Source organism: Nansenia antarctica (assembly GCF_963989245.1).
Source record: "Nansenia antarctica genome assembly, chromosome: 7".
In the NCBI taxonomy this organism is placed as follows: Eukaryota; Metazoa; Chordata; class Actinopteri; order Argentiniformes; family Microstomatidae; genus Nansenia; species Nansenia antarctica.
Window position 1 is genome coordinate 7,060,129 of NC_137677.1, and position 27,998 is coordinate 7,088,126.

The 27,998-nt window shown below is 44.4% G+C and overlaps 3 protein-coding genes across 4 annotated transcripts in view; 1 reads left to right on the forward strand and 2 right to left on the reverse strand.

Moving 5' to 3' along the window:
* Positions 1 to 5,923, reverse strand: part of hmg20b (high mobility group 20B) — a 6,673-nt gene extending 750 nt beyond the window's left edge. Inside the window, exons 1-9 of one of the 2 annotated variants that reach the window (XM_080537355.1) lie at positions 5,863 to 5,923; positions 4,633 to 4,729; positions 3,701 to 3,904; positions 2,983 to 3,103; positions 2,118 to 2,173; positions 1,947 to 2,013; positions 1,050 to 1,265; positions 570 to 702; positions 1 to 73 (exon numbers count right to left, since the gene is read on the reverse strand). The exon at positions 1 to 73 is cut by the window's left edge and continues 750 nt beyond it. In XM_080537355.1, the coding sequence (XP_080393481.1) occupies positions 61 to 73; positions 570 to 702; positions 1,050 to 1,265; positions 1,947 to 2,013; positions 2,118 to 2,173; positions 2,983 to 3,103; positions 3,701 to 3,904; positions 4,633 to 4,713 (891 nt within the window). In that variant the 5' untranslated portion in view covers positions 4,714 to 4,729; positions 5,863 to 5,923 and the 3' untranslated portion in view covers positions 1 to 60. Of the gene's footprint in view, positions 74 to 569; positions 703 to 1,049; positions 1,266 to 1,946; positions 2,014 to 2,117; positions 2,174 to 2,982; positions 3,104 to 3,700; positions 3,908 to 4,632; positions 4,730 to 5,862 lie in introns of both variants that reach the window. The other variant, XM_080537354.1, reaches the window with a different exon arrangement.
* An 885-nt stretch (positions 5,924 to 6,808) lies between these two features.
* On the forward strand, positions 6,809 to 15,314 carry btbd2a (BTB (POZ) domain containing 2a). The gene is made up of 9 exons (XM_080536043.1): positions 6,809 to 7,503; positions 8,321 to 8,440; positions 8,714 to 8,870; positions 10,497 to 10,602; positions 11,645 to 11,842; positions 12,155 to 12,347; positions 13,919 to 14,006; positions 14,099 to 14,245; positions 15,021 to 15,314. The coding sequence occupies exons 1-9, from the start codon at positions 6,818 to 6,820 to the stop codon at positions 15,180 to 15,182; spliced, it is 1,857 nt and encodes a 618-aa protein (XP_080392169.1). The 5' UTR covers positions 6,809 to 6,817; the 3' UTR covers positions 15,183 to 15,314.
* A 1,635-nt stretch (positions 15,315 to 16,949) lies between these two features.
* Positions 16,950 to 27,911, reverse strand: LOC308163070 (elongation factor 2b). Its single transcript, XM_080537250.1, has 13 exons — positions 27,806 to 27,911; positions 25,780 to 25,994; positions 25,361 to 25,542; positions 24,846 to 25,057; positions 24,344 to 24,522; positions 23,897 to 24,002; positions 23,357 to 23,609; positions 22,795 to 22,990; positions 22,176 to 22,542; positions 21,669 to 22,022; positions 21,274 to 21,456; positions 18,663 to 18,795; positions 16,950 to 18,213 (listed from the first exon to the last, which is right to left on the reverse strand). The coding sequence occupies exons 1-13, from the start codon at positions 27,806 to 27,808 to the stop codon at positions 18,020 to 18,022; spliced, it is 2,577 nt and encodes an 858-aa protein (XP_080393376.1). The 5' UTR covers positions 27,809 to 27,911; the 3' UTR covers positions 16,950 to 18,019.
* Positions 27,912 to 27,998: the final 87 nt, after the last annotated feature.

The following is a 27,998-nucleotide window of genomic DNA, read 5'->3' on the forward strand; positions in this document are numbered from 1 at the left end:
AAGGTTACACTGTCAAGACAGCTGTCCACATCATGTAGGGGGGATGGATGCAGAGTCTCTTCATAGTTTCTCACTGAAAATAAGGACAGGGAGAAGGCCATGAGAAAACAATGATCATTCATTAACAACTGCGTCAGTTGGACCGTGTTCCTTCAAGTATGTATGGGGTTTTCATGTGAATAAATCTACATTACCATGCCATCATCAAAATATGATCATGCATATCGTGAGCTTAGAATGATAAGGTTCTATCTCCGTTTAGGGTAGTTCAGAGATATTGAGCGTCAAAGTTTTTACATTCCATTATGTTTTGTGAGATGGAACCTTTGTATTTGAGGAATTACTAACATTTTTTTTTTTACATTTTAAAAAATAACACCACACAGGCATTAATAAACACCTAATGGATCAGATTATGTAAAAAACAAAATTTTGACCAAAAATGGAGATAGAACCTTAGAATAATTCTAACGTCACGATATGTTGGAATACACTATTAAGACAGAGCACTGGACGGTCCCTGGGATGGCTGAGCACAGAAAGAGGTGTTACGGTGTTGACGTAGTCACCTGTCCAGGTGAGACAGGACGTCCCGGAGCTGGGCGAGCAAGGCACGGTGCTCATGGGGGTTACTCTCTAGCGTACCACTCAGACGACTCAGGTACGAGTCCAGGGTCCCCAGCGAGGGCGTCTCACCTGTACCTATGTAAGGAAAGAGTAACGACACGGATTAAATACACAACCTCAACCAGCCCGATGGGTTGACGGGTTTCTCTAACGAGGCTCCCCAAACAGCAACAGCTTCATCAACGCCATTCACAGCCACTTTGGCCATTTGACTACACGTCTATGGAACAGAAATATCAACAAAGTAATATCTTGTTACTTCCAATAATCACTTCCAAAAGGTAACACTTCCTTCCAACTCTAGACACGTTGGTGTGACAAGTTTGTGTAGCCAAATGGCTACCGGGACACAGAGCTTCACGGAGACAGAACCAGAGACGTGATGAGGAGCTAAGGAACCAGTGAGAGAGAGGGCTACTGACCTGGCAGGGCGACTGAGGACAGGCTGCTGACGAGGGTGTGTTTGATGGCCAGCAGGTGCCTGTGCAGGCCCTGGGTGCGGTGCTCGTCCTGGCTCAGTTCAGCCTCCAGCCGCTCCTTGGCGCTGTACATGTCTGCGATGTGCTTCTGCAGCACCGCGTTCTGCTCCTCGAACTCCACGTTGGCTTTGCGTAGACGCCTCAGGTCAGCCTCCCGCGCTGGGGGCACAGATGGGAACGGCGGTTAGGTAACGATAAGGAAACACGTCTCTGCCTGCTTGGGGAACCGCAGGTGGAGACTTGCTTGAAAGAAACACGATGTTCTAATATCCACACAGGCTTGTGTTCTACAAGATATTTTTAAATGGATTAAATTAAAAGAAATTTGCCATCAAGCCACACACAATACCCCAGAATGACAAAGCGTATTAAAGTTTAAACACAGAAATACCTCATGTACTTAAGTATTCAGACCCTTTGCTATGACAGTCTTAACATTAGCTAAAATGGTCAAATGTCATCAACAAATCACTGAATTGAGTCCATCTTAATGCAATCTCCAATGCAAAGATATTAATTCCAAAATTACATTAACTATTATCTGTGCATAAAGATAGACTCAATTCAACTTACTGAGTGATTTGTTGAACATTTCTAAAAACATGTTTTCGCTTTCTCTTTCTGGGGTATTGTTTGTGCATTGATGGCAAATTCTTAATTTAATCTATTTTAAATTGAGTCTATAACACAATAAAATGTGGAAGAAGTGAAAGGGTTCTCAGTACTTTTGGAAGGCAGCGTACGGTCACAACACTGCTTCATTCTAAGTGGGATCCTGGTGCGCATATTCTAACACAAATCTGTTTTTCTCTACGCCTCTCCTTGGTATGTCTTTCTTACCTTTGTTCTGATCCAGGAACTCTTCAGTGAATATCGGCACATCAAATCTGTTGGACAGATCCGAACACTACAGGAGACAGATCATAAACAATCGGACGATTAGTAACACATTGTATACATTATAACGGCATGAATGATAACAGTCACTGTACCTATAAAAGACCACTGTACCTTTAGTGAAGCTGATCCGGAGCTATTAGCGTTGATAATGACAGACGGAGACTCCTCTGATGAAAGAAACAAATAATATCAACCATCTAGAATTGTTTAAAAGAAGAGGAAATCCACAATGATGTGTACACTAATCCTGACATATATCCCAGCGTTTATGATAACATTCTCTCTTCAAGTATGATAAGAAAAAGACAGCCATATATGTTCCAAAAAGTGGACCGAGGTGAATGGACCAGTGAAGGGACCAGCTCTTCCAGCCTAGTGAAACTAGTGATATGATGCGTTTTTGTGTGACTATATGCCAATTTTGTGTGCCCATCAAATATTGCAATACTCATAGTTTAACCTTAAACATACTTTAAGTATGCCCACTCTCAGGACATAAACTGACCATTCTTAGTAAACATGCTTTTCTCTGTAACTGGACCTGAGCCAGATTTAGAGACCACGGCTAGTGGGGACCAGTATAGGTTACCAGTGGTCAGCAGAGAGGACAGCATGGACACAAGACAGAGCCATGTATGGGAACTAATGTCAGTATTGTAAGTTACGAGGTAAAGCTATTCCCTCTCTGAGAACAAGTATATAAGCTGTAACAAACATCAGTACCATGCTCGGCATGCCCTATGCCGCAGCCAGGCTCGGCATCTCCTATGTCGTAGCCATGCTTGAAGCTTGGACTTAACAGAGCATGCTGCCATGGAAACATCTGTACAAGAGAATGTAACCCAGATCTGCCTAATACAATGATTACGATTCAACCTTCTCTCTGAGTCATCAATATATCATTTCCGGCCACCTGACTAAAGATCTCCATATATCAACTAGGAACAAGACCGTTGTGTTAGTGCACAATGCTCACCTCTCTTGACCTTTTTGTCCTGGATTTTGGCCGTGGTTATCTGATAGGCCTCGCTCTGCTGGTAATCCCTCATCTCCTGAGCGTACTGAATCTTCTCACGCTCTGCCTCGTCCAGGAACCGCTATGAGCAGCACCAAAATATACATCAGTCCAATTCCCATACACACAGGATAGATCTCAATAGTGAGACTAGGGTGCTAGGCATGTGGGTCATTCCTTCAGGGGGCCAAAGTATGACTTTTTGTGTTTTAATACAGATATTAAATCAGGTTTAATATGTAGCTTAGAATGTCTAGTTTCAGGAATCAAATTTGTTATATGCAGACTTGAAGATGTCCTAAGCGTGACAACATAAACATTCATATTAAACAGCTACTGTGCAACAATTGATACCGCAATGCTAATAAACGAATGAATAATGAAATAATCGAATTCATATTTGAATGTAACAGTATGATCTAACAAGAAAATAGAAGTGTGTGTGTGTGTGTGTGTGCATCTTTTGGAAGTAGGGGCAGGGGTGTAAAAGAGAAAGGCGGGTGAGGATTATTTGTTTTGGAATCATGATGACGACAATATAAACGTTAATTCTGTGTGTGGTCTGAGAGGTGCTGTATCGGTAGAAAGGCGATTGATCACGCAAATTCACACAAATATGTGACGTAGAGGGATTGCAATTTGTACATTTCTCTGTCCATCCCAGTTAGCATGCAGGTACCTGCTTGTCATTAGGGGCTAGGCGGCTCCACTCTGCACCCAGTCTCTTGGTGATTTCTGGGAAGGGCAGTTCGGGGTACTGGGCACGGATCTTCTCCCGCCGTTCGTTCAGGAAGCGTACGTATCCCGTCACCGGTGCCTTAGGACCGTTGGGAAGCACCTTCTTCCTCTTCTTCCCCTTGGGCCAACCTCTCTTCTTCACAGGCTGCTATCCAGGTTGAAGATATAAAAGTAAGCCAAGTACAGTATCATCAGGTCATAACAATATACAGTATATACAGTACATAATATAATAATAATATATGCCAAAGTGACTTATATTGCAGTGAGTGCATACATACAAGTCTTGCATTTGCTGTAGTGCATTATTTTAACTATAATAGTGATATATAATATGTTACGGTACATGTGGGAATACGGTACATGTGGGAAAACGGTACATGTGGGAAAACTAGGGTTAGGGTTAGGTGCTACGTCGACTTGGTACATGCTGGCATGTCTAACCCTAACCCTATCCCTAACCCAACCTACATGTGGGAAAACTAGCAGTAGGGTTAGGTGCTAGGGTGCTACGGTTAAGGTTAGGGTTAGGGGTAGGGTTAGGGATAGGGATAGGGATAGGATTAGGGTTAGACATGCCAGCATGTACCAAGTCGACGTAGCAACTAACCCTAACCCTAGTTTTCCCACATGTACCGTATTCCCACATGCACCGTAACATATACATAATATAATAATAATATATGCCAAAGCGACTTACATTGCAGTGAGTGCATACACACAAGTCTTGCATTTGCTGTAGTGCATTGTTTTAACTATAATAGTGATACATAATACATACATACTAACATAATGTTATGCTTAGCAACAGATAATCATTGAATATCGAACTTTCAGAAACAATGTCACAATGGGGGGGACCCCAACTCTTGCCTCCTCTTGCCGTGGTGCCTCAGAGGCGTGTGGGCCTCTGTGTTGGGGTCCATCGCTCTGCTCCTGTTTCACTCCTCCCATGATATTGATTGACTGTCTGGGCACAATAAAAAAACATGAACCGTGTCAGAAAGGTAAGCAGTGTCAAGGGACCCTCAACCTACAACACCAAAGAGACTGAATATAATGTGAGAGTCCTCACTACTCACTGTGTAGCCTAGTAACCAGTTTCTCAAATGTATATGCTGTAGACCCTACTAGAACATAAGTACCGGTAGGTGACAGTATAACATAGGCTTGTTTAACACAATTATAGCTGACAGATGGTAGCTAGACTTCCTCACAACACAAATGCATTGGTCATATTCTAGTAGGCTATATTGCGTGTACACGTTACAGGAATATCTCAATAATTGTGGTAGTCCAGTAATAAAAAACACTGCATAATATAACCAAAAACGGTTATTATCCTACACAGTTATTCCAGAGTTCAGCCACAAAAAGTAATCGTGAGCTTAGAATGATAAGGTTCTATCTCCGTTTAGAATGATAAGGTTCTATCTCCGTTCTTTAGAATGATAAGGTTCTATCTGCGTTTAGAATGATAAGGTTCTATCTCCGTTTAGAATGATAAGGTTCTATCTCCGTTTAGAATGATAAGGTTCTATCTCCGTTTAGAATGAGAAGGTTCTATCTCCGTTTAGAATGATAAGGTTCTATCTCCGTTTAGAAAGAGAAGGTTCTATCTCCGTTTAGGGCGGTTCAGAGATATTGAGCGTCAAAGTTTTTACATTCCATTATGTTTTGTGAGATGGAACCTTTGTATTTTATGAATTACTAACTCAAAAATGTCAACATTTAAAAAATAACACCACACAGGCATTAATAAACACCTAATGGATCAGATTATGTAAAAAAAAAAAAAATGGAGATAGAACCTTATAATTCTAACGTCACGAATTGTCTTTGACAATAAATAAAAGCATTAAGCATCTAATGTAAGTTAGTTAGCGACCTGGCCAGAGCTCTAACTAACTTTAGCTTGCCGGCTAACGTTGCATAGCCAGCCACATAGCCATAGGACAATAGAAAAACAGGCTCTAAATACACACATACATATCACAAGAGAAAGGCTATATACTCAATTTACAATGTCCACCAATAATGTTTTCATTTTAATAACCATTTCTTAATGTACTTATTTTAGCAAGGTATAGGCTATATATTTACCCCCTTTCGGCTCGAGCCTCTCAACTCTCAACCAAACTTCAGTCCAGGAAGAGCCTCACCGTCCACCTGATTGGCTAATATTACACCTTGACATGATTGGTTAGTTAATTCTACACCTTGACGTGATTGGTTGGTTAATTCTACCAGAGGGAAGTTGGTGGAATAACTGGAAATAACAAAGTTGTTGTTTTGCACTTGAGTGGATAATACATGTATCAGTTTGTTTCACGTGACGTTTTCATGCATGAATTAGTTATTTTCTAATCAACACACATTACTACGCAGAAAGCACTGGACATTAATAAGCAAGCCTAGGATGTTTAAATTCAAAATCAGTGTCTGTTTTTATTTCACATAATCATTATCATAGTAAGCCTACTGTATTCATCATCATCTTTAATAATCTAAATGTCCTTTCATAAATAATCTAATGTATGGCGCAAATGAACAATTCAACAAAAACAATTTGCTTACGCGTGTTGATAATAGGCCTAGTTAAAACAACAACAACAACAACAACAACAACAACAACAACAAGACCATTTTTGTATGTACACGTTGCACTGGTGGAATCAGACATTTGCATGGCAATGTATCAAATGCAGTGGGCCTATTGTTATTGCACAGACAAATGGGATCGTGTCTCCACCCGAAACATGTGTGATACATCCATATAGTCTTGTTAAGCTAAAAGCTACTGAATACGCAGATGAGAATAATAATAATAAGGTTGTATATTATGGAAGCATATAGTTAGTAGACTTAATTCAAATGCTAATGCAATATGAGATTGCAATTGCATGTTCCACTTTTGCATGCATGCATTCTTTCAGACAATATTGCTACGGCTATTGTCCGGTACCATGCATGACCATTCAGGCCACCCTCTTCCTCCATCTCCTAGCCCTCATGTTCCAACCCCAGCCTGTTCATTCCGCCTCCTGTGTTTCTGGGTATGCGCTGTTGTGCGTGTTTATCAACCCTGCAGTGTGCATCACCCTCCAAGATGGCTGCAGCGGGGGAAAGACCGACACCGTGCCTCAATTTCCCCAGCAGCCCTGGACCCAGGCTGGGTAATGCAACTGTTAATACTCCGCCGGGCAATAACGCCCATAATAATCATTCCTCCCCCGCGACAAACGAGGGATCGGGCACGACTGGAGGAGGAGCGACGACACCACCGACACCACGGACCCCTGGACTCTCCAACAACCCAAACAACCCTCAACCAGGAGGCCCTGACCGTGGCGATGTGAAAGTAGGAGAGACCACCCCGGACAGACAGTACGCCACCCCCCCGCAGGGCCAGGCAGTGAGTCAGAGTGGTGCCACCACCATCACCACGGCTGCCACCCGGGCATCAGGGGCATCAATGCCCGCCACAAACATGACATCATCCACAGATGCATCCACAAGGGCTCCGACCATCTCCTCCTCCGAGCCCCCCAGCCCCAGCCCCAGCCCCCCAGCAGCAGCATCCACAGCAGCCGTGCTGGTCTACCGGGAGCCGGTGTACAACTGGCAGGCCACGAAGAGCACCGTGAAGGAACGGTTCGCCTTTCTGTTCAACAACGAGGTGCTGAGCGACGTGCATTTCTTAGTCGGGAAGGGAACGGGAGTGCAGAGGATACCGGCGCACAGGTAATAAGGCTACTGTATGTACATTTGCATGCTTTTTAGGAGTCAATAGATCCAAGGATCAATAGAGTCACTGATCGATCCTAACTGGATTCTTTGGGTTGAATGCATGGACACTAAAGACGCTCTTTGGATGTGGGTATGCTATTGTGTGCAATTGACAGCATTTTGGGGGGGTGAGGTCCAGTGGATAAGCAGGCCTGCGGACATAGGCTACTGTATACATTTGAATGCTTTTTAGGAGTCATCCAAGGATCAATAGAGTCACTGATCGATCCTAACTGGATTATTTGGGTTGAATGCATGTACACTAAAGACCCCTCTTTGGATGTGGGTATGCTATTGTGAATCAATGCATGACAGCATTTTGGGGGTGAGGTCCAGTGGATAAGCAGGCCTGCAAGATTTATAAACACAGGAAATTACCCCACACAGTTATCCACTCATTATGAATGAATGAATGAATGAATTAATTAATTAATTAATGGTCTTTATTGTCATTGCTATAGTACAGGTACCAAACAACGAAATTTAGGAGGGGTGGCTCCCCTGGTGCTAGGAAAGAAGAAAAAAAAAAAAGAAGGGAAGGAGCTGGTTTACATAAATAAAGGCTATGTACACTATCCACTATACTATACTGTACAGATAGACGACTAGGGTTGTCATATTGCACATAGTGTTATTGCACATTCATTTAAAGTGTCGCAGTTTGCAGGCTTGAAATGTACATATTTGTGCCTCAGCACTACACCTGATTTTTAAAATCCAGCAGCTGCCACCAATCATCAATTATAGGCCTAATTAATCTTTTCCTCGCCAGGTTTGCCCTTGCAGTGGGGAGTGCAGTGTTCGATGCCATGTTCAATGGCGGTATGGCCACCACCTCGACTGAAATCGAGCTTCCCGACGTGGAGGCTGCTGCTTTCCTAGCTCTGCTTAAGTAAGCTTAATAGTGAGGTTATGCAGAACGTTTCTTTTTGATATATCCACCCACTTTGTAATCCTTTCTTGTCCCTTTGACAAGGAAGCAATAGGCCTTGCGATGATCATCTGTGTGTCTGTGTCTTCAAGGTTAAATGCCAGATTAAATAAAGACCTTTTGAGTAAGCGTTAATTTATTGAATAATGACATTATAACGTTGATTACTAGGTCTATATACTGTGAGAATGTATTCGGTTGTCTGTCTGGCTGACACAACTGTAATGGATGTAGGTTCCTGTACTCGGACGAGGTGCAGATAGGCCCTGAGACGGTGATGACCACACTGTACACGGCCAAGAAGTATGCAGTCCCGGCTCTGGAGGCGCACTGTGTGGAGTTCCTCAAGAAGAACCTGCGTGCCGACAACGCCTTCATGCTGCTCACCCAGGTAGCCTAACTTTCCCCTCTGTTTATGTATTTATGTCAATGTGTGACAGGGTCCGGTGTCTGGTCCTCAAGTAGGGCAGGTCAGTTTTCTCCCAGATTATGAAGGTGCAGATTTGTAAGATTTCAAATGATGTGTCATACATTGAAAACTGAAAATAGTTGAAGAAGATAATGCTTGTTTGAATGTTGGTACCCCTCAAACCAAATACCAGAGAAAACGCTCTGAATGGTGTTTGTGGTGGCTAGGTAGGAGCTAAGACAACATGGCTGTGAACATCTCACTGCATGATTACCACATCACCACATGCTGAGAGAACATCAACATGCTAAAAATAAATAACTGCACATAATTAGATGATCACACAGTCCTTGCTTTTGAACACGTAATAAAACTTAAGTTTGTTTACAAGCCATGTATCACTTACCCAGTCACTTATGGCAGATGACACAGCAAATCCAATTCACAAATTATATGTTTTGTGATCCTAAAACTGTTGTTTGCTATATCGAATGGGCTCTTCAACACTGCAACTTTCGTAATATGCTAAAAAACACATATTTTTATTTTATTTTTTTATTGGTCATTTGCGTGACTTGAGAATTGCAGACATACAGACCTATTCACCAGACCATGTCACATATGTAATATGGTAATAATAATAATAATAATAATAATAATAGTAATAATAATAATAATAATGTATAACAGGTCATTCTTGCTTTTCCATGAGATGTAAATGTTGGTGTATGTAAGCAGAATAATGATGTCAGTCAATGTGTGAAGGCTGCGAGCCGGTTGTTAATTGAAGCCGGTTGTTAATTGAAGCTGGTTGTTAATGTAAGCTGGTTGTTAATGTAAGCCGGTTGTTAATTTAAGCTGGTTGTTAATGTAAGCTGGTTGTTAATGTAAGCCGGTTGTTAATTTAAGCTGGTTGTTAATGTAAGCTGGTTGTTAATGGAAGCTGGTTGTTAATGGAAGCTGGTTGTTAATGGAAGCTGGTTGTTAATGTAAGCTGGTTGTTAATGTAAGCTGGTTGTTAATGTAAGCCGGTTGTTCATTTAAGCTGGTTGTTAATGTAAGCCGGTTGTTAATTTAAGCTGGTTGTTAATTGAAGCTGGTTGTTAATGTAAGCTGGTTGTTAATTGAAGCTGGTTGTTAATGTAAGCTGGTTGTTAATGTAAGCTGGTTGTTAATGTAAGCTGGTTGTTAATGTCAGCTGGTTGTTAATGTCAGCTGGTTGTTAATGTCAGCTGGTTGTTAATGTCAGCTGGTTGTTAATGTAAGCTGGTTGTTAATGTAAGCTGGTTGTTAATTGAAGCTGGTTGTTAATGTAAGCTGGTTGTTAATTGAAGCTGGTTGTTAATGTAAGCTGGTTGTTAATTGAAGCTGGTTGTTAATGTAAGCTGGTTGTTAATGTAAGCTGGTTGTTAATTGAAGCTGGTTGTTAATGTAAGCTGGTTGTTAATGTAAGCTGGTTGTTAATGTAAGCCGGTTGTTAATGTAAGCCGGTTGTTAATGTAAGCTGGTTGTTAATGTAAGCTGGTTGTTAATGTAAGCTGGTTGTTAATGTAAGCTGGTTGTTAATGTAAGCTGGTTGTTAAGGCTGTACAACTGTCTTTGTTTCAGGCGCGGCTGTTTGATGAGCCTCAGCTGGCCAGCCTCTGTCTGGAGAACATTGACAAGAACACTGTGGACGCTTTCGCTGCTGAGGGCTTCACTGACATTGACCTCGGTACAGCTCATTGTTGAATTTTCTCTCTCTCTCTCTCTCTCTCTCTCTCTCTCTCTCTCTCTCTCTCTCTCTCACTCAGATAGAAAACACACACACACACACACACACACACACAGCACTCACTTGAATGCTTTGTACACAACAGAAGAAGACACACATCTCTCTTTCACACATTCAGGTGGGCACACACACGTTTTGCTACTCAGACATGCACCTCTCTCATTTGATCAGGGAGTGGCAGAAACCCCGACTGGCCCCTATCTATCCCCTTCCCCTATCTATCCCCATCACTGTTTCCAGATCAGATGGAAACCGATAGGGGTCAGCTATATGGAGAGTATTGCTTACGTCTATCAGGTTCCCCTTTGATCAAAGTTTCGTAATCCATTCTCCCTGGGTGAGCAATATTCCAGCCCAGCTCAAACACACCTGAATCAGGTAATCAAGGGCAGTTTGTTTTGTTGAATCAGGTGCTTTAGAATCAGGTGCTTTAGAGCAAAAATGTGACGTCAGCTGGTGAACGGGAGAACAAGACAACCGACCAAATGTTCCGACTTTTATTCTGAAAAATGTCAATAAACGTCAACATTGTTGAAAATCAATGACAGACTCTCTAATCAAGACAAAATATTGCAACGCAATGGATTCGTTGAGTAATCCCCACTACTACCTAGTTAACTACGGTATATAACACTACTTTACATTGTTAACAGGCTCACATAACAAGATCAGCTTGCAGGCCAACTTTTAAATAAATAAAAATTCTAGCGAGTGTGTCGTTGATTTTCAACAACGTTGGAATTTATGTCAATATTTCGGAATAAAAGTCAGAACATTTGGATTGGTTGCCCGACTTGTTCCCCCCCTTTCACCAGCTCACCGTCATAAATGTGCATACCAAGAGGATCTCCCAGGAATGGATGGGGAGACTCTGTCTTCAGATGTGCAAACAAACACCGAACAAGCAGAGGGGTTATATTTGGACTGGGCGGTGTCGAAATAAAGAACAGGCCCAGAAGATGTTTTTCTGTTTCCTCCTTAGACACGCTGTTTGCGGTGCTGGAGAGGGACACGCTGGGGGTGCGGGAGGTGCGTCTGTTTGGGGCGGCGGTGCGCTGGGCAGACGCAGAGGCCCAGAGGCAGCAGTTCCAACCCACTCCCGAGAACAAGCGCAAGGTCCTGGGGAAAGCCTTGGCCCTCATCCGCTTCCCCCTCATGACCATCGAGGAGTTCGCTGCAGGTACGGATCATACGTGGGGGGGGGGTTGATAGTTATAGGCTGTCTGCTTGTGTTATTTTATGTTGTTTAAACTTCAGGCAGGGAGCTATACAGAGCCGAACCATTCAATGACGCCAAACTAAGATGTATTACCGTTTTTCATTAAGCATGATTGAACCAACGTAAGTGTCCTGACTGAGGTCATTCTTGGGTCTCTCGAAAACATGTGAACTCAACACACGATGCATTGGCTTTCATGGTATTTTCCCCTCGTCCTGTCCATGTCTGTGTCTCTCTCTCACTCTGTCTCTCTGTCTGCGTGTGTGGCGTTAGGCCCAGCGCAGTCGGGTATCCTGACTGACCGGGAGGTGGTGAGCCTGTTCCTTCACTTCACGGTGAACCCTAAGCCCCACGTGGAGTTCATCGACCGGCCTCGCTGCTGCCTGCGGGGGAAGGAGTGCAGCATCACGCGCTTCGGCCAGGTGGAGAGTCGCTGGGGCTACAGTGGGACCAGCGACCGCATACGGTGAGCGTGCGCACACACACACACACACACACACACACACGCACACACACACACACACACACACACACTCATACTCATACCCACTCACACATACACACACTCATACTCATACCCACGCGCACACACTCACACACACACACACACACACACACACACACCTGGGTTTCCGTTAACCGGCAATTACCGGTCTTTGTCCGGTAAATGTTGTTGAAGTCCGACATATTGAAAAGTCGTCGGACATATTGTCCGGTGAAAATAATTCCCTTTGAATACAATTCGCTAAAGTTCACATTCTGATTCCTTCTATTTAAAAAAAGACGAATATATAGGCTATGTATTTCTTTTATTATGATATGATTTGACACCGGCATGATGATGACTCCTAATGTGTAGGCCGGCCTATGCGAAACAGCGCACAAGTGCCACATGGGATTGATGCCAGATGGGATTACAGCTTAACCAGTCTATTACCGCTTAAACACAGTAGCCCATTCGGCGGTAACCCATGCCTATCTGGCAACCCTGCCAACCCGTCCACCATAGTAATACGGTTTCTTGATTTCCCATCTATGGGTGCGTTCGTAAACACGCTCTGGAAATCCGATCAGCACTCGCGGAACGCCTCTCGTCCAATCGAACGACTCGGTCGCTCTGTGACATCGAAGCCAGCGTGCGCTCCGGCGCTCTCAGAGCGTGTTTACGAACGCACCCCTAGAAGTTTCTAGCCAGCTAGCTGAAGCTGCTACACACACTAGAGCCATGGCGACCGAACGGCAAGTTAAACAACATACTATAAAAGTGACATTGTTTTACTCATTACTCATGCATTTGTTGTCATTCAGTTATACAGTTATGTTCTTCCCATTGTCATACTCCCGAGCTAAACGAAATGCCTTCCCAACCAGCGAGACTTATAGAAATGACGTTGTTTTATTGATTTAAAAAAAAGGGTAAAACTGGAAAGAGAAAATAGAAAACTCACATTAATCCCAAACAATTTAACAAACTTCAGTTAACGTAATGTGGAGTCCGTTCATTGATCGATGCTGTCTGTTCAGTTCCCAGTGAGGCGCCCGTTCAGCGCTGGACCCGTTCAGCGCTGGATTTGACGCATGGCATAGCGCGCATCCGTCAAATCATGTTATATTATTATATATTATATAGCTCGCATCTAATCGTATCGGATGAGAAATAGACATTAAATGGCATATATAGGCCGCTACACAACAGTAATCACCGCGACAAACAGCTATATTAGATTTGGAGAAAAAAAAATATGATTTTGCAAAAAAAATTTTTTATTATATTTTAATATGATGACCGGAATATATCACGTTTGTCCGGTAAATCGAATTCTTCCCGGACACGATGTCCGACGGCAAATTTTTCTAACGGAAACCCTGACACACACACACACGCACACACACACACACACTCATACTCATACCCACTCACACACTCATACTCATACCCACGCACACTCACACACACTCACACACACTCACACACACTCACACACACACACACACACACAACTTCATCAGCTGTTGTGATTATTCTGTATCTCCCAGGTTTTCGGTGAATCGTAGGATATTTGTGGTGGGATTTGGTCTGTACGGTTCGATACACGGTCCCACAGACTACCAGGTCAACATACAGGTGAGGGGTTCAGACCAGGGATGCTGTACAGTACATTGAAAGACACCAGCTCAATACGGACGATGTCACTGATGCTCGTCTCCCACTCCCAGGTCATTCACACAGACAGCAACACTGTACTGGGTCAGAACGACACCGGGTTCAGCTGTGACGGTACCGCCAACACATACCGGGTCATGTTCAAGGAACCAGTGGAGATCCTTCCCAGTGTCAACTACATCGCTTGTGCCACCCTCAAGGTATAGTCTCTACTGTACAGTAGAACATCAAACATCATAGAATTAAGCTTCACACATTGTTTCTCCAATACAGTTGATGTATTGAATAAGTACAGATCTTCACAACAAAGCAGAACACTATTATCATCATTAATCCGAACATTTTTTGTCCGAAAACAACCCGCAATCTAATCCGAGCAGTTGTTATTATGTAATATTATTGATGGATGTGACATTTTTGATGGAGAGCAGTGAACGGATGACTGATGTGAGCATGTAGTTGACTAATGCCGTGAATGCCATAAAAACACATCTGCGCTAGAACTAGAACTACTAGATCTACTAGAACTGAAAGCGGCAAGTAACAGGCACGTAACGTTACATGTTTTAAGGCTGATCTGTGCATGATAGTGCTGCATTTTGACATAATTCTTATCGCATTTCCCCCCGTTGAGCTGTATACCGGCACTTATTACAGTGAAGTGCTCTTATGACACGTAACTCCTCCTACAGTCCCGGGTCGCTCCAGGTATGTTGTGTATAATGGAGAAGCGTTTCTGAAAGTACGCCACGGGTAGGATACAAATGCGAGCCATGCCGAGTCGTACCGGGCTGGTCAATGGAAAAGCGCCATTAAACAGGATTATTATATACAGTATATATATATATTTTTAAATGGAACTGAAGTTGTGCACATCCAGAAAAACCAGCAGCTAGCACCTCCGGTATGGTAAGGATGATTGAATTGGCAGCATCATCTTCTCATCTTCTGTCCACGTTCTTGCGTCTGTTTCAGGGACCGGACTCTCACTACGGCACCAAAGGCATGCGCAAGGTGACCCACGAGGCGCCGGCCACCGGCACCAAGACCTGCTTCACCTTCTGCTATGCGGCGGGCAACAACAACGGCACCTCGGTGGAGGACGGACAGATCCCCGAGGTCATCTTCTACACATAATGAATGACCTCTGACCCCCCAGAGACAACTCATCACTAAGGACTGGGATAATACAGTTCCTCCATACCCCCCCCCTCTCTCTCTCTCCCTCTTTAGTCCACTGAAGACATCATCAGCCATCCTACTACACTTCACTACAGGGTTGTGCTCTTATAACTGTCATCTGTTCAGGACCTGAAAAAGTAAAAACACTTATTGATCGTTAATACAGACTGCTTTAAATCAGTTGTGTGCGTACTGTATAGCATTTCAATCGAGGACACCAAGTGTTGACATGTTGCCAGCTGATACATTTGTCAGTTGGTCAGTCAGTTTGAACTGTTTAAGATAACCGAACGATCATTTCTTCCAAAAGCAGTTGTTTTTTCTGAGGTGAATTAAGCATGTCCTCTAACTGCGTTGTTTATGTCAAACAAGCCGGTCCATAACGGGAGTTATTGTTTCATGGGTGTCCTTCACAGACACGGAAGGACGGGACGCAATCTCTGTTGTTGGCGGTTAATTGCCTCGTCTGCTGATTTGAATATGGGTCCCCAAATCTGGGTCCCCCCTGTCAGGTCTGCTCTGTTGGGACAGTTATTGGATGCGTTCATTCACTTCTTATGTAAATACTGAAAAATGCAGAAACAATGCAGTCCATGTTTTGTTTTTTTTTGTAGCATTTACTTCCTTATTATTTGCCTCTGAAACTTGTCATCACTCCTTCCCACCACGAATAGAATTATTATGTAGTTGTTGCACTGATGCATTTTTCACAGGACACAGGTAATCAAACAACTCCTGAAGTCAAAAAAACGAAACGTGATCGAAAGTGACGCAAATTCTAAAATCGTAAAGATCAACATTGACATCTTAGAATCGTTTGGATGCAAGAACAGGCAAGCAGTAAATCAATTGCACGTCTATGAAAATATGCCTACACTGAGTACATTTGTGTAAAAACGACTTTTACTTGAAGATTTGTTACCCAGAGTTGGGCCAGATGATGAAATTCAGTTAATTGAATGTATATCATGATGCTGATTAATGTATTGTGAACAATCAAATACAAATGTATAAAATTACCACTGTTTCACAGTATTAATGGTGCATTCATGTGCTCCTCAGAAATAGGAAACAATTTCCCAATAAACTCATGTTACTCAGATACGTTTCCCACTTGGGGGGTATCTCCAAATCAACCAATAGGGTGCAATTACAGCACCATATGTTCTGAGTTTTCTGAAGAGCACCAGAAGGCAGCATAAGTACACCTGTACATACAGAAGACTTGTGACCTCAGTGGAGACATTGGGCCAGTACCTGTTTGTTGGATCTCATATTTCACGCAGATTTGTACATTTACTCACAATTGCATGTTTGCCAAATGCAATGAAAATGTTCACATTGAAGTACACAGCTACTGAGATCTGCCTCTAGTCGAGGGTGCCTGGTAAGGAACAGTTAACTAAGTTGCAAAAGCAATGCAATCACACTGAACAGCTGTCAGAAATGTAAATATAGTGATGACTCAAAGCTATTCCACATCTGGCTTATGTACATTGTAAATAAAATGTTCAGTTATCAATCTTGCCATCTTTCAATCATGTGACTCGGGTATTTGAGTATGTGGTATGAAGTCATTCAATTACAACACCACCACCAGAGAGACAGCATGTGATTGTTCAGTTTTATGACAGTGCAGATTGTAAGCTTTCAAATGATGCGTCATACATTGACATTTAAGCTTATTTGAATGTTGGTACCCCTCAAACCAAATACCAGAGAAACCCACACAAGAGCTGCTAGTAGCCATCAGCTAAGAAGGTACATCACTATGAGATCCAACTGCATGTTTAACACATCACAATATGCTGATAGAACAATCAACATGTTAAAGACACAGCTACACACAATTAGATGACCAGTCCTCGCTTTTTTCTTTTGAGTGGGGCAGTCCCACTCATATATTTAATTTTATTGGATAGAGTTAGTGAAAATAGACAGGAAAGTAAGGAGAAGAGGGCATGTCAGCAGAGCATGGGCAGATGTGCGCACTGTAGGCCACGGTGCTAGATCACTGGACCACCCCAGTCTTTGCTTTTGAACACTTCCTAAAACGTACATTTGTTTACAAGTCATGTATCATGACAGGCGATACAGTGAATCAAATTCACAAATAACAAATAAGTATTTAGTGATCCTTAAGCTATTGTTTGTTATATGGAATGGGCTCAACACTAAAAAAAAAAAAAAAGCAGAAGACATTTAAAAATAAAATAATCTTTTTGGTAATTTTGCAGAGTGCCAGACCTTTGCACCAGACCACTTCACATAACTACTGAAAAATACTTACTACAGTAAGTACTACATAACACCATTTACATGAACTAAGTCTTCCAGTCTCGCCTTGGGAGAGAAAGAGCTCAGAAAGATTAGGGAAATTCAACGCAAGGTTAATTAGCCAATGGTGCAGTCCTGGAATGTGCTTGCCACACTCCTAACTACAAAATCAGGCAGCTCAAAACAGGCAGATTTTCAGATCCCATATGGGTCTTATCCCAACTACTAATTTATAATTCTAGTAATTAAAACCACTTCAGCAATGTCCTGATATTTACCTGAAAGCATTGTTAATCTACACCCCTAAGCCCTAACTCCTCCAATACCCCAATAAAAAGATCAAACAATGCCATTTTTATTTTCCTTTATTGTTTACAATTATTTCCAAATGCTTGGTTATAGTCTCGACTTTTCCTTTTGGCAAACATAATTAGTGCTCGTGGTGGTCTGTACAGTCCGTCCCCAGGTGTGGAGGGGGAATATGGGGGTGGGGGAGGAATGGTGGGGGCAGCCTTTTACAATTTGTCCAGGAAGTTTTCCAACAGGGGAACGCCCTCTTTGAGCCCCTTGCGTTTGCGTGTCTCGAGGACGATCTGGGCGGTCTTGGTGGTGGGGTCCTGGGGATCTCCCTGGAGGACCTGCCAGTGGTCAAACACACACTGAGGGAAGGCCTGGCCACCGGTGTTGGAGCGCAGATCCGCTGTGAAACCTGGATGGAACAGACGGGAGGTTATTAGAATTGCCAATGAAAACTGATCAACACACTTCAGATCATCTAAAGCCATGGGGTCAACATGGGGTCAGCCAAATTGTCAACATTCTTAAGTGCCACAGGTATATTATTCACCAAAAATGCATAAATGATGAAGCTTAATTTTGTAGCCAATCAAAGTATTGTTGCTAGGTAAATACAACAAAACACTTTGCACTCTAGGCGAGTGGCAAATGTTCTGGAATACTTGGTAGTTGGTGAGTTAAGAGCCCTTATCGTTTGCAAAAAGGCTGAAATCCATCTAATGGCCATGGAAGACCTTATGATCAGATAAGTGCCAAATATTTCAGAGAATTCACTAGTCACAAACACATTGAGGAGTTCAGGACACATCACAGTACTGGGCGGGGCCAGGACATATCACAGTACTGGGCGGGGCCACTCACCAAATGACTCATTGACAGGCAGGTAGGCCTTGACAATGAACATGGGTGTTCCCATGACCTGGGACTCCTCGAACACGTGTCCACGCTTCCTGTTCAGCACACCGTAGATTCCACCCACCACCTGCTCAGGACACTGGAGGGGGGAGAAGGGAGAGACAGACGGGTCAGTTAAGTGTTAACAGAATGAGGTCAAACTCAACTACGCTCCAACTCAGCAGGGTTAAGTTCAGTGCAAAGATCACTAACATTGGTGGCGTTTTATTTGCAAGGCTGGGCACATCAAGAGGTGGAAAGACTGGTTCTATTAAACAGTAAACAGGTTGGAGCCCATATGCAATACGCTCACAGCACTCCCCCTTTTTTTTAATTTTTTTTTATCAGACAGCTTCACACACTCTATACAAGGAAAGTAAAGCTGCAAGTCGATGGTACAGTATTACACTTGCCTGTGAAAATATCTAGGCTGGCCCATCAAACGAACCTTTCTCTATCGCTATATTGAATTGCAATACATCACAGGACTGAAATACACTGCTCAAATTGAAGGGAACACTTAAATCCCAGTATAACACCTAGTCAATTAAACTTCTGGGATGTCGGTCTGTCCAGTTAGGAAGCGTAAACGATTGTTAATCAATTTCACCTGCTTTGGTGCAAATGAAAGCAACAGGTGGGACGGGAGAGGCAGCAGCAAGACAACCCCCAAAAAGGAAATGGTTATGCAGGTGGTGGCCACAGACCATTTCTCTCTCCTTATCCTTCGAGTAATTTTTTGCCGGGATTGCTAGTGCCCTTGTCACTAGTGGCAGGGCTCTACGCTAACCTTTTTCACTAGGAGCACATGTGCTCCTAAATGAAAAATGTTAGGGGCACACAAAGAAATTTAGGAGCACAGTGAAAAATGTAATTATAACACATTTTTATTAGTGATTTTGCCATTTTTGCACCAAAATCACACATTGGCCCATGCCTACAGCCCTACTAGACGCAGAGTTGATGGCATTGTATTATGGTAACTAGCTGTGTCAAGTTCTCCTGGTTAGCAGCATGTTCATTCATTCATCCATGTCATGCCTGTCAGCTAGCAGCTAGCAGCCCAGCCAGGCTTTAGGGCTAGGTCTGTCAGCTAGCAGCCCAGCCAGGCCATGCAGAGGTCTGTCTCCATGCTGCCCACCTCCCTGCTGCTGGGTCAGGCTACATCAGTCACACACGGTGGCCAGACAACTCCACATCTAGGGGTATTAAACTACCCCACATCCAGATGACCAGTCCCCAGCCCCATGCTGCCCGGGGTGGTGACATGTGGAGGTGGCCAGCCCAGCACGGTGCCTCTGCGGTGGCTAGCTGTTAGCACACCACCATCCCCGGGGGTCCCACCTCTCTGCCACACTCAAGTACAACATGTTGCATTTTCATGCCATTAGGCAACTTGCTTCCTAGGGTTTCCTAGGATTAGAGATGCATTTGGACTTCTGGAGTACCTCCACTACTTTCAATGGGTTCTGAAGGTCTGAGAGCTTTCTACTTTCTACCCTGGGTAGTTAACCCTGGTTGTAACCTTGGGTTCAAATCTGTAGTGTGTGGGACCAAATCTGTAGATGTGGTGAGATAATGAAGCTAATGAAGCTTGAGATGAGAAAAGGGCGCTTGTCTCTTTAAGGCCCAAAAGGGAGTTAGCGATTAGCGATGTTAGCTTAGCGCCAGTTTAACAGAAGTAACTTCACTTTTAACATGACTTCCCGTGGTCGTAGCGGGCTGGCTGACGGCTTAAAATGTGGCCACACGGTTCGCGCAGATTTATTTTTAGAATTAAAAAAAAAAAATAAAAAAAAAAATATGTACTCGCACGTGTGCTCGTGAATTTATTTCTCTAGTCGCACAGATGTATTTTTAGTCGCAAATGCGAGTGAAATGGTCGCACTGTAGAGCCCTGACTAGTGGTAGCATGAGGCGGTACCTGCAGCAGGTTGCACAGGTAGTACAGCTCCTCCAGGATGGCACATCCATACGTGTTAATGCAAGAAGGTTTGTTGTGTCTCCCAGCAGTCAAGAGCGTAGAGGAGATACTGGGAGACGGGCCATTACACGAGGAGAGCTGGACAGGGCAACAACCCAGCAGCAGGACCGGTATCTGCTCCTTTGTGCGAGGAGGAACTGGAGGAACACTGCCAGAGCCCTACAAATCTACCTCCAGTGGGCTACTTGTGTGCATGTTTCTGACCAATGTCAGAAACAGACTCCATGTCCTTCCCAGTGGGAATTGTGCTCACAGCCCAGCACCGTGCAGCAACACCAGAACTGACAGGTTTTCCATTGCCGCCCTGTTCTCTTCAGAGAGCAGGTTCACACTGACCACGTGACAGACACGAGTCTGGAGACGCCGTGGCGAGCGTTACGCTGCCTGCAACTTCATCCAGCATGACCGGTTTGGCGTGTCAGTGATCGTCTGGGGAGGCCTATCTTTGAAGTGTTCCCTTAATTTCTTTGAGCAGTGTACTTTTAAATTGTAGTACGCATTGAATCGCTGTCTATACATCTTGATGTCCCTGTCCGTTCTCTGGCCCTAGTGAGTAAGTAAACAAACTGGACCGCCACTAGCATGTAAGCCTACCTGAATCTCGACAAGGTAGACGGGCTCCATGAGTCTGGGCTGGGCTGTGAGCTGGCAGGCGTACAGCACTCTGCGGGCGGTGGGGATGATCTGACCGCCGCCGCGATGGATGGCATCAGTGTGGAGGGTCACGTCGTGAACGTCGTAACGGCAAGCGCGCATGTTCTCCTCACACAGGACACCCTGGGAACAGGAAGGAGGAAGAATGTTTAGATTATGTCAGACCTCGGACATCTGTCCAGCAAACCTGTAACAGTTAACTAACTTGAAAACCCACAAACAATAATTATAAACACTGGTAACAACGTACAAGAGAAATTCCCTTCCAAGGACCACCCACCCATCCATGAATCCATCTTTATGCATCCACCCACCCACCCTCCCTCCCTCCTCACCTCCTTGGTGGCCCACTGGAAGCCAGCGACCACGCTGTCCTTGATCTCGTTCAGGTACTGGACTCCCTTGGTCACGTCCATCAGCAGGTTAGGTCCGGTTCCGTCTGGTCCGAAGCACCAGATTTTCCTGGCCTCACCGACGTCCCACTCGTACTTGTCGGCGAGGAAGCGGGCGCGGACCTTCAGCTCCTGGCGAGGGGAGATGTCACCCTTCTCGATGTCCTCGGCCAGGCCGTCGGGGAAGGGACGGGCGCGCATGTACAGACGGTTGTGCTTGTTGGGGGACTTGGCCAGGCACATCTGATCGGACTCCTCACTCACAGTCTCCCTGTAGGACACCACAGGGTCCGATTTCTGTGAAAGAGAGAAGGAATTCACTCAGGTAAATAAATAAAAATAAGGTAAGCGGCGTCATAATCAGCCAGCTAAACACTTAACGGTTTGTGTCGCCCCCCAAGGAAAAGCCCTTATTTCAACTGCCATCGTGGTCGTCGTCATCCTCCTCACCTTGAGTGGAATGCAGGCATGGTCCTCCTCCAGGTCCTTCAGACAGATCTCCAGATGCAGCTCTCCGGCACCGGCGATGATGTGCTCCCCAGACTCCTCAATGATACACTGCACCATGGGGTCGGACTTGGCCAGACGCTTCAGCCCCTCCACCAGCTTGGGCAGATCAGCGGGGTTCTTGGCCTCCACAGCCACCCTCACCACGGGGCTGACACTGAACTTCATCACCCTCATGTTGTGGGCCTGCTCGAAGGTGGTAATGGTCCCGGTCTTGATAAGGTATTGGTCCACACCAACCAGACCCACGATGTTGCCGCAGGGCACGTCCTCAATGGGCTCGACGTAACGTCCCATCATCAGAATGGTCCTGGTAGGTAGGGAGGGTGATTAATTGGTTAATTGGGTGTACAATTTAATGCATGCCTCTCTGAGCCTCTAATCGATGTTGTTACTACTACAACCAATCATGTACAAGGGGAACTATTTCTCTGTGTGGAGGAGGTCCAACCTCATGTTGGATGTTCCCTCAATGCAAAAAAATCAAGTCAATGAAGCAGTCTTTCAACCACAGGGCTAGGAACTTGCCCAAACTAGCAGAAATTAGCCAAGGCGTACCAACCTCTGGATAGGCTTAACGAAGAGATCCTCCTTCTTTCCAGGACAGAAGTTTGGTCCCATAATGCGCACCTTCAGACCAGTGGACACGGTGCCAGAGAAGACACGGCCAAAGGCGTAGAAGCGCCCCTTGTCGGTGGTGGGCACCATCTTGGAGATGTACATCATGAGGGGAGCCTTGGAGTCACAGTTCTTGATACCTGAGGGATTCACAATCACATTAACTTTCAATGAGGACACAAGATTTGTGGATATGCCAAGTTAACTATCTATCCAATTAAGTGCAGCATTGCTTAGCCACACATGTCAGACTGAAGTTTATCATCACTGGACAAATCAGGTCAAAGTGAAGAATGATTGAGTCATCACCCAAAGGGAAAATTGCAACTACTGTGGTTAGGACTTTGCACTGATGAACAACCTTAACATCTGAAATAAACAGATATGGATTTATATCTTTTGCACAATAAAACCATGTTATACAGTAGCTGTATTGCTAAACAAGCCTAGTAAGAAACAGTGGCGTATCGGTGGCAGCAAGTACATAATGGGCAGCGTGGTCTTACCCATGGCAGCCTCATCATCTCCAGGTCCTTCGTAGAGGAGCTCACAGCGGTACCTCTGGGCGGTGACGGGGGAAGGCAGGTGGATGGTGATCATCTGAAGCAAGGCCTCTCCGGCGGGCAGCCAGCGACGCATGACAGCCTTCAGCAGGGGCTTGCCCTCCTTCTCCTTGTCCTCGCTGTCCAGCTTGACGTCCAGCTTCTCAAGCAGCTTGGCGATCTCGTCCTTCTTGAAGTTCATGATGGCATCGAACACCTAGAGGGAGGGGAGGGAGAGACAGAGGTTTATAGACTACAATTGCAGTGGGGGTGTGAAGAAGTTGAAGTGCAGGCATTGCTTAGCCACACGTGTCAGACTGAAGTTTATCATCACTGGACAATCAGGTCAAAGTGAAGAATGATTGAGTCATCACCCAAAGGCATACCTACAAAGTACAACTATAAAGTAAAACTATCACGTATAGGACTTCTGTGTGTATGATGTATTGCCTATATTAAGTTTATCTATCTGTTAACCACTTCAGAGTTATGTTCCCCACACACCTTGAAGATGGGGTCCAAGACGAGCTGAGAGAAGGTACGGGGGAGCTTCTTGCCATCAGGGCCGTTGGGTGTCTTGCAGAATTTGCCAGTGGCTGGGTCAAAGAACCTGAGAAGAGGAAGAGCCTCCAGTTACCGACAGTAGGAAAGCATTGATTCACACGAGCCAGTGGGGAACACTCTTACATGTTGTTGGAATAATAATGGAAGAGAATAGAATAAGCACATTCTAAGTCAAGTTATAACTACTGTAAATGTAGACCTTTAAGGCCTTTGATTGCTGAACCCGTGTTCATTCTTGTGATTTATTATGTTTTTAATTTATTATATTTTTAGGTTGTTTTGTTTTTAACTTGTGTTTTTACGGTTGTTGTTTTTTCCCCCTCTGTAGCACTCTGAGATTCTTTTTGAATGAAAAGTGCAATACAAATAAAAAGCAGGCCTGCTTACTTATCGCCCCACAGCTTCTTCATCATGTCCTCAACCTTCTTGCAACGCTCGGTAGCTGACAGCGTGGACTCGCCCTTGGCAGCGAACTTGGTCACATACATCTCAGCAAACTGCTTGAGGGTGAAGGCCCAGCCGTGAAGTCCGGACCCGAAGCCAACGGTACCAACGATGGGATCAATCTGTAAAGGACAAGTCATTAGTTCAGGTCTTTCTTGGTATTTATAAGCTTTTAATGTACTTTGACAGGGGAAATGCAAGCAAGAATGTCAGCATTTTGCTTCCAGACCAATGACTTGAGTCATGCAGCAGTTAGTGTGGCACAAATCAGAATTGGAACAGTGCTCGTTGCACGCCCCAAATTCAACCAAGTTTAGAAGTGCCAAAGGATCACATCCGTCCTCTTGACCAATAACATTCTAAAAACAGAATTACTTAAGCTGTCCATGTTCCTTTAATAAAGTGTGTACTGTGTTCACTAAGAAGAGTTTCCCAGGACGCTCACCATGATGCTGCCCATGGGTCCACCCTCATCCTCTCCGTAGGTGGCGATGATGACGTTGACATTCTCCACGATACGCTGGAAGGTCTGGAACAGATCCTCGGGCTCCAGCTGCAGCTCCAACAAGGCACGGTCCATCTTGTTCATCATCAGCACAGGCTTGATCCTCTCAGCGATGGCCTGCCTGAGCACAGTCTCAGTCTGCACACACACACCTGGATGGGAGAGGCAGGCATAACGAGTCAAGGTAAGGAAATTAAGATACGTTATATTGACAAATTGGGGGAAGTATGCAAAAAAAAAAATGTTTTTTTAAAATAGACATGCATTTATAGAATCAGTCACATCAAATTTGAATCAATTCTAATGCCTCCATTGAGAATATCAATATTTTGAATGTTGTCAACAAAAGTCCTCCGCATTGTGCACTTAGGTTCCATGAGTTTGATAATACAACGCAGTACAGCTCAATAGTCCTATACATGTTCTTACAACTGTCACAACATCATCTCCCTTACCAGACACGCAGTCCACCACCACCAGGGCTCCGTCAGTGACACGGAGGGCGGCCGTCACCTCTGAGGAGAAGTCAACGTGCCCGGGGGAGTCGATCAGGTTGATCAGAAAACCAGCGCCATCTTTGTTCTGCTTGATGAAGGCCAAGTCGTTCTCTTGCAGCTCGTAGAACAAGGAGATAGCGCTACAGAGAAGGGAGGAGAAGAATGACACAGGTTTAAACTACCCTGCAACGTCACAACCCAAAGTCTGACAGGTGAGTGACTAGCGTTGCCATGGCGACTAGCCTGGTGGGACTAGGAAAACGACCGCAAATTCTTTCAGCACACGACCAGTCACACCATTTGAGACGTATATTAAATCGCTGGCCAAATCTGAAGCCGTTTTAACATGCATCAGCACAGGGGGAGATAAGACTCACGTGGACTTGATGGTGATACAACGCTCCTGCTCATCCTTCCGTGTGTCGGTGAAGCGGGTCTCTCCAGCCCGGCCAGAGGCGATGATCCCAGCCTTTGACACCAGCGAGTCGGTCAGCGTGGACTTGCCATGGTCCACGTGAGCAATCACAGACATGTTACGGATGTTGGCCTTTTTGTCCATGATCTCACGGATCTGGTCTACGGTAAAGTTCACCTGGGGAGGGAAGATAAGAGGTTATCATATTGAAATATTGTAAAAATGTAAGTCAAATGTTATATTTCAATCATGTGGCCAACTTCAACAGAGTAACCAGGTTAATCCATTTACATGAATGCATTGTCATCCTCTTCTTATATGGGCCATACATTACTTCTATTGAAGATTGAGCTATTCTATTCAGACAATGTAGATGGCTTAGCACTGATGTGGAAAATGCTGATTCCCCATAGCTGTATAAAACTGTAGATAGGCACTACCATTATGAGTGGGGTGAGGCACTGCCTGCTGACGCAACTGCCTATGCGGCATCGCCGGACCTGCCAACAGCTGTCATGTGTAAACTTCCCCGCAACGGGTTGGTCACCGGGTTTTGCTGGCCTCCTCAAATCTTACCAAGCCAACTACGCACATACTTTAAGCGATAACAAAACCGCTATAACTAAAATAAGGTTGGGTGGGACAGTTTAGTGTTATGCCCTTTGATTGGTGCGTAATCAAGGTTTTCGGGGCCGGCGACACAACTACAGGAAACCCAGGGCCCAAAAAAAAAGGCCTCGCTACGCTAACTGATGTAGCTGGTAGCGTCGTCACAAAAAATATATATTAACGACGTAACGCCTGCTAACTCGTGAGCTTAGAATGATAAGGTTCTATCTCCATTTAGGGTAGTTCAGAGATATTGAGCGTCAAAGCTTTTACATTCCATTATTATGTTTTGTGAGATGGAACCTTTGTATTTTATGAATTACTAACTCAAAAATGTCAACATTTTAAAAACAACACCACACAGGCATTAATAAACACCGAATGGATCAGATTATGTAAAAAACTCAATTTTGACCAAAAATGGAGATAGAACCGTATAATTCTAACGTCACGGCCTGCTAACTAACACCACTTAAATAGAGACCTCTGGGCGTATTAAGACATAACAAGTTCCAGAAATATGGGATTTTAAACTCCATTAAGCAAACGCAGCGTTGACGTCAAAGTCAGACTTCAGACTAGGCCACGTGTACAACACTTCACTTTAGCCTTTTCTCGCTAGTAGTGACACATCAAATGCCGGTAACGTAACCTGCAATTTTACGTTCAACTGTCTGGCTCAGGCTAACGGTACCAAGGCTACGTTCGTAAATTTCCTCCGAGAGCGCCGGAGCGCACACTGGCTTCAACGTTCTAAAGGCACCGAGTCATTTGATTGGACGAGGCATTCCTTGAGTGAGTCTCATATTTCCAGAGCATATTTACGAACGCATCCTCCCAGATGCTCGAATGAAACCTCGACCACCAACACAACGTACATAAACGCACTCTACAACACTCAACTTAGTTAGCTAGGGTTTAAAAATACATATACTGGTTATGGCTACGACTGAACGTGAACATTTCACAATAAATGGAAATCCATAGCCAAGACAAGACAAGACTGGCACAGTCATAGGCGGGCTAACGTCATTAGCCACTTGACGGAATCAGCCACCGCCAGTGACAATTGTGCCGTGAAATAGCTTGACTAATGTCTTACGCTTTAGTCGTGTTACTGTGCTATTTCACCCTTTAAAAACAATAAAAAGGTATGTAACAGCCAGGCATAGGCTGGCAATAATAATAGCGAGTGCGTACACTGGCTGTTCCCTACAATGGAAACGGGTGCCATTTTGTATCCAAGCGCAATTCTCCGTCCCGCATACTAACATCTTTATCTCAACAGACACATTTCTAAGTTACACAATACTCATATGACCGGGATAGAGAGGTACATACACGGCCGTAACCGTATAGAAGACGTTGATTTAACTCACCATTTTGACGGATGTTCTCGGATTCGCTTTGTGCGGAGAGAAGACACGAGATGTACACTGCCCACCTCACGAGGGTCTAGGCAGGGAAGAGACCGGTTACGTCAACACGCACGGTTTTATATGGCCGCGCGCGCGTCCATTGCGTAGAGACGCACTTATGTCCCGTCGGCAATAAAACACGAGAACTCAGCTA